The sequence below is a fragment of the Anneissia japonica genome, unplaced genomic scaffold (genome assembly GCF_011630105.1).
Source record: "Anneissia japonica isolate Jap-2015-1 unplaced genomic scaffold, ASM1163010v1 scaffold1810_len1271414_cov176, whole genome shotgun sequence".
NCBI classification, from domain to species: Eukaryota; Metazoa; Echinodermata; class Crinoidea; order Comatulida; family Comatulidae; genus Anneissia; species Anneissia japonica.
Genome location: NW_022702449.1, coordinates 423,529 through 436,741, shown reverse-complemented (window position 1 = coordinate 436,741; position 13,213 = coordinate 423,529). Strand labels below are relative to the sequence as shown.

The window sequence follows — 13,213 nt, the reverse complement described above, 5'->3', positions numbered from 1 at the left end:
TTCGATTTGACAGTCCGAGTCATGCAACGTAGAATAAATTGCCAAGTTTTTTCTAACAATCGGCAATTCCTTCCCTGAATTCCCTGAAAGCGAGTCAACATCACTCACATACCCAAGACTTTCATCCATACTTTCAGTTCTCTCAGAAGCTTTGCTTTTGGGGAAAATGTGGATAGCACTAACATACACATTTTCCTCGTGAGGAACAAAAGGCGTGAATTCTAAACTGGTTGTATAGCGTGGTAGTGATGCAGAGTGCTTGCCCAAATGGTTATTTAACCTTCTACCGTGCCCCGCAAGATTAGATGTGTTAGGCAAAAGAGATGATACATTGCTACAGACTACGTTATTTGATGATGAAGTAAATGATGGCAATTTGGTGGGGTTCAAATTTGGAAATTCGGAGGTAGGCATTAATGATGATGATTCAGAGGGAGAAATTGATAGCGGTTTGGATGTTGGTATAACTGATTGTGGTTTAGAGGTAGGGCAAAATGAGGTAGGTGATGGTCTAGAGGGAGAACATAAATAGGTAGGTGGTTTGGAGGAAGGGAAATGAGACATTTTGAAGAGTGTTTTGTTCAGTCTTCTACTGTTCTTCTGATGACCAAACGATTTTGAACGAACACTTTTCAAATTATGAAATTCGTCATCTAAGAATTGAACAGGAGAAAAAAATAACATAATATATGCAACTAATATTGAAGCAGACTGCCACATAAATTAGATTTCCATGACAACAATAGAAATCAGACTACCTTACATTAAGATTCTTATCAAAGAAAAAATAATTCATATCAATTTACTTTATACTAATTCCTCTATATTAAATTATTGTAGTTAACAGAATAATTATTTAATTTTATTGTATTCTCACTATGAAACAGTTAATTCCTAAAAATTATTATCACCTGGTTCAAAAATATGACTACTAATAACTAAAGTGTTGCTATCACAAAAGAATGTGATGATATCTAAAATAGTATTTAAAGTCTACTCATCTGCAAAATCTATTTAGGTCAAAACAATAATTTCCCTATGTACTAATCTACTTATTTCTATTGTTCAACAGTACAAGACTCTGTTGTATGAATATTTGACACAACCTATTTGACAGAAAATCTACAAACAAGCCTCTACAAATCTACCTCAATTGTACAGTATAAATTCATATAATTTATATTTACAGTAGGTCACTGATTTAAAATACTCTAATTATAAGGATTTATATTAGATGCACTAGCCAGACTCAAATAGCATATTATTTTAATCTAGATTTAAATAGCTTACAGTATTACATAATAACATTATTTTTCAATATGCTACTAAATATAGAATGTTTATTAGGGTATATCAATATTGCATGGATTTCATATAACTATAATACAGGGTTAAATAACCTTAATGAATAGAGTTTTTAAGTAGTGTGACTCAAGATTACAAAATGCTAAACGATAAGATGCAGCAATGAGATGCATGTATGATAGTGAGTGAAATTTGTAATTGTGTGAATAAATTTAGGATTTGAACCCAAGATCCTGAGGTTTCAACACAAGCACATTGTCCTGCAAACTACAAATTAATTATTGTTAATCGGTTACATACTTTAATTAGGCCAAACAAAAGCAGCAAATCGACCTGTGTTTTGAAAAGAATGCCACCATGACAACTTAGTCACAAATCCCCTAATCCTTTTAACATATATTTACAATTATATACTAGTAACATCCACTACAACAACTATATTTACAACAATTAAAACACAGTCCAACAACTATAACAAAAAACATGGCACTAGAATGCACGTAAATATGATATTATACAAGGAATGTATAATTTCAATAAATACACACAAATTTGAGTTACTATCTCATACCAAAGCTTCATAATGAGAGTGTATACCATATAAAAGAGGAGTGTTCTAAGGATAATCTATAACAATGCATATTTCCTGTTAAGGATAGGCCTATATAATCCAATTGATATGCTTTTTAAGTTTTGTCTTGTTTCACAAAACCTGTATATATGCCTGCAGATTTTACTGACTCTAGCCTTGTTAAGGACACTTATTCCACTCGTATACAGATCTAACAATGCTCCTAGCCTCTTGTTAAGGGTAATGTTGACAAGCATAACATTTAACTATGGTTCAGCCTATTATTCTTGACAAGCATGTATAAAGTCAAAGGTAAGGATATGTGCAGATTGTCAGTGAATAACAATTTAGGATTTTTTATGGGCCCAGGATTAATTGTTTATATGTGGGCCAAACAATAATATGACGTCTGCTCAAGCCACATTGACGCTCCAAATAATATACATTATACAGTATATGCAAAAATATGTTTCTGTAATATGTTTATTGTTCTTATTAAAATTTGGGTTCTCTGGTCTCAAGTAACTTTTATAATATTCAACAGACACAACATTATAACAAACAATTCTGCTACTCAATAAATTGAGGGTTAAATTGAACAATAAATACAATCACAATATTTAAAGGATCATTTTAAGATGAACAAAACAATGATTTATATAATACGTATAAATCAAATATTACATTGTTAAAGTAATTTATCATATTCACTATGAACAATTAAAATAATACATTTTAATAATATTGATGGATGTATGTAAGGCAAGCATGCATGCAGAAGCCATATAATGTGGTGATAAAATGTTAATTTTGCATCTCAGCCACTAGTTATTGCACAAATTCACCTACAAAACATGCGATTTCATAATGTTTTTCAGATTCTCAATATTTTCATTATAAAGGCAATTCAACACAGAGGACCCTGTTCTCCAGGCATCAAATAATTTATCTATGGCTACAACAATGCCTGTTGTGTGTTTACTACAGAGATCCCAAGTCTCCCGAAAATCGCGGGTTCTCCCGATTTTTGAGGCCATCTCCCACCCTCCTGATTTTTATTAATAATCTCCCGATTTTTTTAAATATCCCGAAAATTTTCACGAAAAATGTGATTTCCACGATGTCATAGAGCAATGAAACAAAATTTCTTATCTTAAGCCAATATACTATGGCGCTCGCTCAGCCTTAAAATGTCGTAAACAAGACCAGGGAGTTGTTATTTAAGTTGTTTATCAAAATAACAATTCCATGGCAAGGCAGGCCTAGATCCGTGGTAGAATCGCCTTGTTTAGCTCCATGTTACGATCTTTCTCATCCGCGTTAAGATCACCAAAGAACGTAATTATTAAAATAGCCAACATGGGTCTGAGTCTTAGAGGCTTAAGGCCTGTTTATACTTGCAACGATAACGATAACGACATAAACCTAAAAGCAACCGTTCATATAGAAAATAAATTAAGAGAAGTTTTGACACAGGACGGTTCCATAACGATTGATCATGTTACTATAAGAAAATGCTTGACCAAATCAATCCAAATGACGTCATAATCATGGAAAAACGATAAAATTGTTGTTACCTCTACGATTTCATCGTTTTCCATGATTATGACGTCATTTTGAATTGATTTGTCAAAATATTGTATTATCGTCTACACGATAAATCGTTATCGAATCGTTTTAGTGTAAAAACTTCTGTTAGCTTTTTATTTTCTATATGAACAATTGCTTTTTAGCTTTTTATCGTTATCGTTGCAAGTATAAACAGATCTTTAGGCAATTTGGTACTATTTCTAGCTTATACTTATCATTTTCAACATTAATTAAACTTTGGGAAGGTGTGTGATTGTGTATGAGACAAAATTGTTTGTTTAGTTCACTTTAGTTCAACAAGTCAAATTGGCATTTGTCAATTGTTACAAAAGATTTTAAATTTACTTCGTAAGTACTTTAGAAGCTCTTGGTAAAAAGAAATCAAGAGGCAACAGACAATGAGAAGTGCCAAAAATAAGTGAAAATGAAACACCAGAAAATGGATTGTAGACATAGAATAGCAACTGACGGCCATACTATCAATTAGCATCAAATTGTGCATGTGCGGAAGTTGTGTTAAACTGCCTTATCAGAGAACTGTACTATTCACGTTTGCAAAAATGTACACTTCACAAAAACATACAAATGTGGTATTTCCACGAGTAGCCTATATTGTGCAATAGCTTAGTACACAGGTATCGGATACACATGTTGTGCAGTACTCTCATTTCAAGTGCAATATCACGTGCAATGCACACACGCTCACACAGCGTCGTCATAAGCCTAAAATATTAAATGCAAAGTGTCAAGTCACAAACTCACCTTGGGTCTGATCTGGTGCCTCAGTCACTTCTACTGCAACATCAACCTCTGTCTTTACTTTTTCCAAACTGGGAAGAAAAATCGATGAGAAATAAATTTAACATACAATATTCCTCCCTCAGCACATTTCATCAATAATTTCTGAAGTAGAATATATGGCAGTTATTTCCCATGATTACCAGTGGTAGATCCATAAGAAATGGGAAGGGTATGTTTCCACATACTATTATTACTTTTCAACTAAAAATATACAGAAACATACCCTTAGAGTACTGTCAATTATATATCTCCAAACGTAACCCCTTGTCATGAAACACTCTCTGTCTATGGTACCCCATTATTGTGTGTGTATAACATATGTTCACAGAATTACATTTTGTCTGTCAACAACAATATACCTACCTGTAATATGTACAAATCCATAACATACCAATGGCCTGCTCCCTAACAATATGCCCCAAATACATTTTTTATTTTATTTTTTAGATTTTCCAAACATATACAACACATTCCAACAAACACCACATTGACAACAGCCAAAGTTAGCACAACTGTTAACATTTCTACAAGGGGATGCTAGTACGGAGTGTACAGTACAGTAGAAAATTGTTTGAATAATGCAGATATGTTTAACTAAAAAATAAAAACACATATGCAGTCTATTCTTCTCCTTATAATAGGTACAATGCATATGTTGTTATTCATCAGTTGCTCCTCTTTTAAAAAGAAATACCCTGAAATTAACATATTTATCTTCTGTTTTCCCAGTGTTTAAAGAGATTTCTTATGTTTTTTACCCTGTAAATGAAATTTTACAACCTAGGAAAAGAGAGTTTGACCCAGTAAAAAAAATAAGGCGGGTACATGACATATTAACAACAGCATCAAACACGCAAACTGACACATTACAAAAAGCAATATTGAAAAACAAAAATATATTCGCTGGCACAGAACATGTGACTCTAGATCTAACAAAAGAAGGCCTTTTCAAGGCAAATTACCAAGTGATAGATTTAAGGGTTCTATACAAAAAAACTATAAGAAGATAATCACTTACATAGCAGTTTACATGTAGCAAAATTCTACTAGAGTCATCATCGCAAAGCAAAGTCAACAATGGCTGTATGGACTTATATTTCAGACAAAAGGCTAACAAGAAAATCAATAGCTGATTGGAGCATTTGGTAGTGAGAAATCGGCCATATACCAAAAAGACATATGGTGTGACGCAACTTAGCCATTAGCCACATAACTACAATACAGTATCCTATTCTCATACAAAAACACCAATTTCTAATATTGATAATATTGTATGCTTATACACAGGCTTGCTTACACTAATGCTTGGCTTTGCAGTTTTTGGTCCATTATGCAAATAAGCATTTTGTAAGCATAACAAATATAAGGTGGGTTTCTGGAGCCTTTGTACTTTAATGCAATAATCTAAAATTAGAAGAATAAACACTGACGTAAAGAGCTATGGTATTTCTTTGTTTGTGTTAGGCCTAGTAAAAATTCCTATGCATATTCTCTATCAATTATTAATTTGCATTGATATACGCCTGCTATAACAACACTCCATTATCATTATACTAGCACTTTCATTTATCATATGCTATATTTTTGCTATAATTCAAAGCTTGTTATTCATTCTCCAATGAAGACATTTCTTAATTTAATATAAATAACATAATTACCTTATTATTTTTATTTTAATATCTTATCTGAATCCTATGAACATTTGACAGATAGATAGTAATATTTGTACTACTTATCACAACTATGTCTATTGATGATACAAATTCAAAACTCATCTGCATATTGTGCAATGTTGAAATATATACCAGCAATAAACAATAAAGATCAGTTTGTGTAATGCTTATATAATAACAATTGTGTTTTGATTTATATTAATAAATTTATTGTGTTACTAACAGCAACAAAATAAAAAGTGGAAGTTACTCTTTAACTTGAGCAAAACTAAATGTATAGACAAAAATTTAATCAATATTTTCTCCAATTAATAATAACAATATAAAGGAGAATTGAGTTATTGAGATTCTAATATGATTTGTAAGGTTTACTTTTGCTGAAGAGTAATAATATAAATGTTAAATTAAAAAAAGGGGATAAAAAACAGATTTTTAGGATTCGTCATGCTAAACACAGCCCCTCTTTTCAGCCTCATAGTAAGATTTTATTGGGCAATAACCAAAATTCTATGCTTTCGTGAAACGTACATGTGTTTTTTTTTTATCAAAGGTTTATCAACACTGGATCAACAATTGGCTCTACTAAAGATTCATAGCTTACAATTTACTGGTAGCAAAAATATGCGTTTTCCTCGTATTTCATTTCTTCAGACAAAAGCAATAGCAAATTATTTCAATGTTCAGCATCTAGTAATCAGTTTGGAAAAATCAAATAAATATTGGATTTAAAAATTCTCTTACAGTTTCCCCAACAATTTGACCTACTTGGGACCTGAAAATAGGGGTATGTCTTCTAATCCCAGGACCTGGGTTCAATTCCTATGACAAAAACAAATCCACTCACTAAGCCACATAAAGGGAGTTTGCTGATAACAGCATCACATTATTTAATTCACTCAAAAGGGCCTCTGAATACCAGCCAACGTCTAGGATACGATGGAAGGGTTAACCTTTAATATATAAATATGGCTTTAAAAAAAAATTAGGTGGTCTTGGGGCTGGCTCTTAAATAAGAGTTGTCAGCTGTGTGTTAAAATGATCGAAGATTAAAGATTGTTAGTCGGGTACTTGGTTTCTTTGGTGTACGCCCAATTCTGGTATAAGCGCATGCCCTACGCGATGCCCAATTTTAAGCCCAGCCTCCTAAATCGACCTAATTTTGTGAACAGAGGGGTTGGGTTTATTTATACCAGAGAACTACTGTATACGGTATACATGTCAAATATAATTTTTTTTTTTAAAGTTCAGTTCTTATCAGTTTTCCTGATGTTATGATACACACTGTACTAAAAACATTTTGCAAACAAGCAGTGTAAGGCAGGTGGCAAGTGCCAAGTTGTATCCACTTTGCAGACAAGCAGTGTAAGCTAGGTGGCAAGTACCAAGTTGTATCAACATCACTATTTTATTGTTTTATGTGTGAACCTTTCGTCAAATTGCCTTTATCAATGCATTGTTCCCAAGTAATAAAGACACCCACATGTTGACATGCATGCATGGCACTAAACATCCTCATGAGGCCTCAAATTACCATAGGTGTCAGCTAAGTTTCTGATCAGGGAATAGACACTCTGGTACAGATGGGCTAAAGACTGTCTCTTATACACATCTAGATGTGTATAAGAGACAGACGCTATCCTCCCTGGTACTATAACAGATAATTGTCTGACATGTTGAACCTTCCTTCCCCAGAGAATATACTGTAGGATGGTTCAGTCAGCTTTATACTGCCTCCTCCCATCCCTCAGGTGCAGTCTACCTAGCTAATGATCCTTCATGATGTGAACAGGCTAGCACCAGTACATGCCACTAATAACCAAATCATTTTTGCATGCATTACTTCTAATGTTACCCCTGATTTTTCATTATGTTTTACATGCATTTCCCTAGTTACCCACTTGTGCAACACTTTTTTTTACACCTTCAATTTATATAACTCATTTTGTTATTTAAAAAAAAATGTAGCTCCCTTGAGGATTCAAACCAAAAATACTCGGGACTATTTTTATATCCAATCCAGGAGGAATTACCCTCGCTACGCATCCATCCTGGGATATGGGTAGGGATGATGGTGGCACATTATTCTCAAGACAATTTTCAAACAGCTCTTACAAATTTAATTATCTTTAATAATTAATCCACTCGTACAACTGCCAAAATGAGCACTCCCTTGGAATATTCTTTTCTCCAGTGACAGTGCCAGAGAGATGGGAGAATGACCAAAGTCTGGATTTGGGAAACCTTATACCACAATTGGAGAATTAGCCAATATAATATTTTGTTGGTTAGCACTGCTTATTAAAAGGATTTGTCATTTTGAATTTTTGAGCAGCTTCAAATTATATTCACCTATGGTTTCTCAATTAATTCCATGGTAGTATTATCCAATATCAATTGCATAGTAGTCATCATATGAAATATTAATTGCATGGTAGTAATAATATGCAATACCTTGTGAATTCAAATGTGTCTTTTAATAGCAGAAAACCCCAGGAGATATTCTAAATAGGAATCATAATTTAGTTACCATCGAGTATTGGTCTTCTTATGGAGTCAATGTTCAACTAAACATTTCAAAGGAAAATCTGGGCACGCTTGGGGTTATATTGGACAAGAATTGCAGCAGTGGATTAGGGGTCATATCTAAAAAGTTCACCTCGTGGCCTGGTTTTAAACAGATTGTACCACCGTGACTGGTTTATCTCAAAGAATGGTAATCAGAGAGTCTTGTGTTCAAATACAAATAGGGGAACATTAAATATTTAAAGAAAATATTTGTTAAATGGAATAAAATTATTATATGTTTTATTCACGTACTAATTTTTGGTTAAAGTACTATTTCTGAGGGCCTCATTGAGTCAACAGGTTTCAACATGAGGCATCCTGTTTTGTTTTGTTAGACTTGTTCTAATTTTATCTTGAATTTTAAGTTTAATGTGAATTTGAATGTGGCTCTCTCAAATAATGGTTGAATACACTGGCAGATGCAGAATCTTTTTTTGGCGGGGGGTGGTCCGAATGGCAATGCAGAACCTAGGGTCTAAAGGGCATGGAATCTATGATTGAGAGTGTTTTGGGGTGTTCCTCTACCATTGTGGAAGCTTCGGAGCCTTAGCCATTTTAATCTTTTATCTAAATGATTTCACACTTTTTTTTCCCTGGCTGCTTCCGGGGGCGGTTACGAGGGGCGAGCGCCCCTTTTGCTATCCCTAGATTCACCAATGGAATTTGTAACTTCTAACAATTTCAGTTTTGTTTGTAATCTTTTTTTTTAATGGATAAATCTATGTGGAAATAACAATAATAATGTTTACCTTAAAAGATTACCCAATTGCATATTGTTACTTTTATATTTCAATAACTTCAAAAAAGAAAACTTCAAATTTTGATAGAATACTGTAGTATTTGAAACTAAAATAGCAATCACAAGAAAAGAAAAGTAAACATAAATAATAAATTGCAACAAAAAGAGTTTCACATGAAATCATACACTAAAAAAAAAATTGTCAAATTGTTAGTTACATGGCGCATACATGAGGTTAGTGCTTATATAGTACAGATGACATTATCCCACGATGCAAGACACTTTGTTATACCTTTCCTGGGTAGCGGATTTATCATCGGATTTAGATTTTACTTTACGATCAAGGGATTTGAAACTGGGAAACATCTTCTTAAGCCTTATTAGGATAAAAGAAAACATTATAGCATTATAAAATTACTGTATTATTATTAGTACCACTACTATTATTATTTGTTCTATTATCAAAATAACATTATTAATAAATACTATGTTATATATTATCACATTACATTTTCTTATTTTACAACTATATCATTTATATTTTTATTATATCACTATTATATATTTTTTTTAATACTAGTATTATGAATATTATGTTATTAATGTATTTTTTAATCAATATCATAATATTAGATTATTGTTAAAATCATCACGTTCGCTAATAGGGACATGAGCTCACGTCCGAGTTCACTCAGGGTGCCCGGACGCGAGTTCACGTATACATCTGCCTAAACATACCACAACTGTATTGCTGGGAGTGGTTGCCCGAACATAAATTCTTGTCCAGGAGGTTCAGGAAAGAACCCGGAAGTAACAAATTAAAAATAAATATATTGTTTTTTAGTGTTTCATTACAGTTAATGGGAATAATTTTCATTATGGTGGCGCCCTTTATGACTTGGCGTATAGGATGAACCTATGAAAAGGGTTTGGCAGTCAACATGTTAATATATTTTATTTATACACATAAATGATATATTACATTAACATCATCATATTTTATATTATAGTGATATAGGATCAATACTAAAGCAATGCTGAGAGGTTGTTTAATCCTGTCAATCTTAAAGACCCACAGTTCTGCTAACCATGGGAGCCCTCAAATCCACCCATCTGATTGGCTGTGAGGCAACATGTAATATCTTAAACACACATATCTATTCCTTGTTTAACTGAATAAAGTGGTAATTGAAAATAAATATCTAAATACGCAAGAATATTCGTTTTAGAAAAAGTCTGAAATAATTGTGAAATATAATTGTGTGACAATTTAAGACTGATAAGGTCAATCACAGCAGTTACTGTAGTATACCTAAAGTTTCAGATTTTTTTTTTTTTTTTTTGTTACCTTGATCTTCTCTGCTTACTCTTGTCGCCTTCAACCTCATAACCATTTGGTGGTTTGCTAGCATCAGTTTCTGCCATACCCCTGCTTTGGATCGATGAAGCAGATTCACTGCGATCTACTTCATTCTGCTGACCCCGAGTGCGGTTTCCTTCAGAGCTAGTAACGCTCACGCTATCCTGGCTTCGATTTCCTCTGCGTCTCTGTGGACTTCCATGAGGAGACATGCCTCTCGGCGTTCCACGAGGAGTTGCACGTGGAGTGCTTCTAGGGGTGCCGTGCGGGGTGCTACGTGGAGTTCCAGCATAGTGGTTTTGTTTTCCTTGGTAGTTCTGACGGCTGGACTCGTCTTGTTCGTCAAAACTATTTGCTTTGCTGCGATTGTGGACTCGGTCAAGAGATGCCTTGACAAGGTCAGACCCAAAGAGGCGGACATTGTCCACTTCAAGTTTCTCGTAAAACCACTCCCCAGATTCTATTTTGATTTGCCTATGAAAAAATGAGAATAAATAAGTGAATATATATAAAAAATTCTTATAATTGTACTATATTTCATAAGTTAAAGCTTTATAGATTTTAAAATAACTGGTTAGATTAGGTTAGATTTTAGAATCTTAGGCACACATAATTAAAATACAATTTCCATTTTTAAAAATCAACACACATTTATTTGTCCAACATGAAATTACACTGATGAAACTTTAAGTTCATTTCAATTAATAATACACAAATGATGACCATACTCACTGATATACTTTTAGATAATATTAATAGAAAAAAATATACACAGGACAATGTAAAATACATTTAAAATAAACTTTTACTGATACTACACCACTCCTCATCCTATGTCCCTCCTCTCCCCCTCCCCCAAAAAATACATTTTCAATTAGTTAATTTACATACTTTTCATATTTTGTGCATAGCACTATATCAAACACATTTTTTGCATACCATCAATTCATAATCATACTATTCATATCAATATTGCATACCATCCATTCATAATCACACTATTCATATCACAATACCATAACATTGCATACTCTTTAATTTGTGCCAGCTTGAAAGAATTTTTGAAGTATCTGTAAATCATCAATCATTAAAAACTTTCTATTTTTTTTTTCAATCTGTGACTTATTGGAAATTGATAACGTTCTGTCATTCTGTTATAAAAGACCAACAAGTTTTATTTTGGGGTTATTCTCAGAGTGGAGTTGAATAACTTGGTGGTTAAGATGCTTAACTGGTGGTTTAAATCAGTGTTGCAGGGATTTTTTTTTCTTATGACTAAAACAACTCCACTCCCTAAACCTCATATTGAAATTTAGTTTGTGTAGCACCATGTGTGTACGTTTGTCTTGTGAAGAAATTGTCACCTACAAGTAGGACAGTGATATAGTTTACTATTGACAATCCTTGGTGCATATTGTTGTGTGCCTAAATAAATAAATAAAAATGATTTTTTTAATTTTTATTTTTTGCAGTAGTACATTTTTTTAGAATGGAAAAGATAAGTAAAATTAATTACTACTAACCTTGAAATCTGTTTGGTATATTGAATGGTAGGGAGAGATTTATAGCCTCTTATCAGATGTCAATGACTAATTAGTTTGCTGTGTAATTATTTATTAAGAATGCTTGACCATGTAAGTTCAAGTTCATTTATTTGTCAATGCCATTCAGGATGAAACATGATACATGAGAATTGTTTTCCTGGTACAATATCAAGTCATAAAACTTATTAACACAATAAGAAGATAATCACTTAGAAACAATAAATTTTTTTTTTAAAACAAATCTTTCATTTAACATCCTGATAGCACAGGGAATGAACAAATCCTCCACTTACATAGATTTGTGGCAAACTTTGCAGACCCATCGCTTTCTACTTGGCGTGAATACCTGACACTCTTTGCAGACTGTGTGTTGGCATTTTGGGCAGACCTCGGTCGAGGCAAACATCCCGAGCGGCTCCCGACATCTGGCGCACAGGTTCTTTTTGTCGTCTCCTTCTCGGATAGTTCCCTGTTTTCGCAGGTCTTGAAGTTCGAGCCGTAGCTTCCTGTTATTTTAACAAGGAGAAGGCACTCAATACTAATTGCATTACAATCAATTGGGTTGTTGAGAGAATACTGTTTTGATGAAGTAGCCCCAAGGGATTGAGGTTAAGTGCCACAATTTCTGAGTATCAATTGAACCCTTTAAAGCCAAATTTTTGATATGTTGATTTTTCTACGACACAAAAAAGGATTTTTGTGATACAGATTTAATGAGATACAGATTTATGATATTTAAAAACTCGGGGTAAAAGGGGGTGTAACCACCCTTTTTTCCCATCTTCTCATTGGGGCTGCTATTATACAATTGTACAAGAAATTTGTTTTTCCAAGGCTGGCCCTTCTCTACTATGTTTTTCTGTTTTCTTTTTTAACTCACCTTTGCCTTTTGATATTATATTAATGTTCTAACACTAGGTTGAGTATTAAATCTCATGCACAAAAATAACAATACTTTTATAATTTCAATAACATTTTCATAACAACATTTAAATATAACATTTAATTAACATTTTCAGTTACATGCATGCCTTAGCTAGATTTACTGGACAAAGCAATACACTC

General features: G+C 33.1%; 1 protein-coding gene across 12 annotated transcripts in view; it reads right to left on the bottom strand.

Moving 5' to 3' along the window:
- The window catches only part of LOC117103924 (synaptotagmin-like protein 4), a 49,684-nt gene that overhangs the window by 17,957 nt on the left and 18,514 nt on the right, over positions 1-13,213 (bottom strand). For 8 of the 12 annotated variants that reach the window (XM_033244567.1, XM_033244570.1, XM_033244568.1 and 5 more), the window contains 4 exons: positions 12,442-12,654; positions 10,593-11,078; positions 9,537-9,620; positions 4,229-4,296 (listed from right to left, as the gene is read on the bottom strand). In XM_033244567.1, coding sequence (XP_033100458.1) covers positions 4,229-4,296; positions 9,537-9,620; positions 10,593-11,078; positions 12,442-12,654 — 851 coding nt within the window. Of the gene's footprint in view, positions 1-4,228; positions 4,297-5,285; positions 5,863-9,536; positions 9,621-10,592; positions 11,079-12,441; positions 12,655-13,213 lie in introns of those variants that run through there. The other 4 variants (XM_033244572.1, XM_033244575.1, XM_033244563.1 and 1 more) reach the window with 3 other exon arrangements.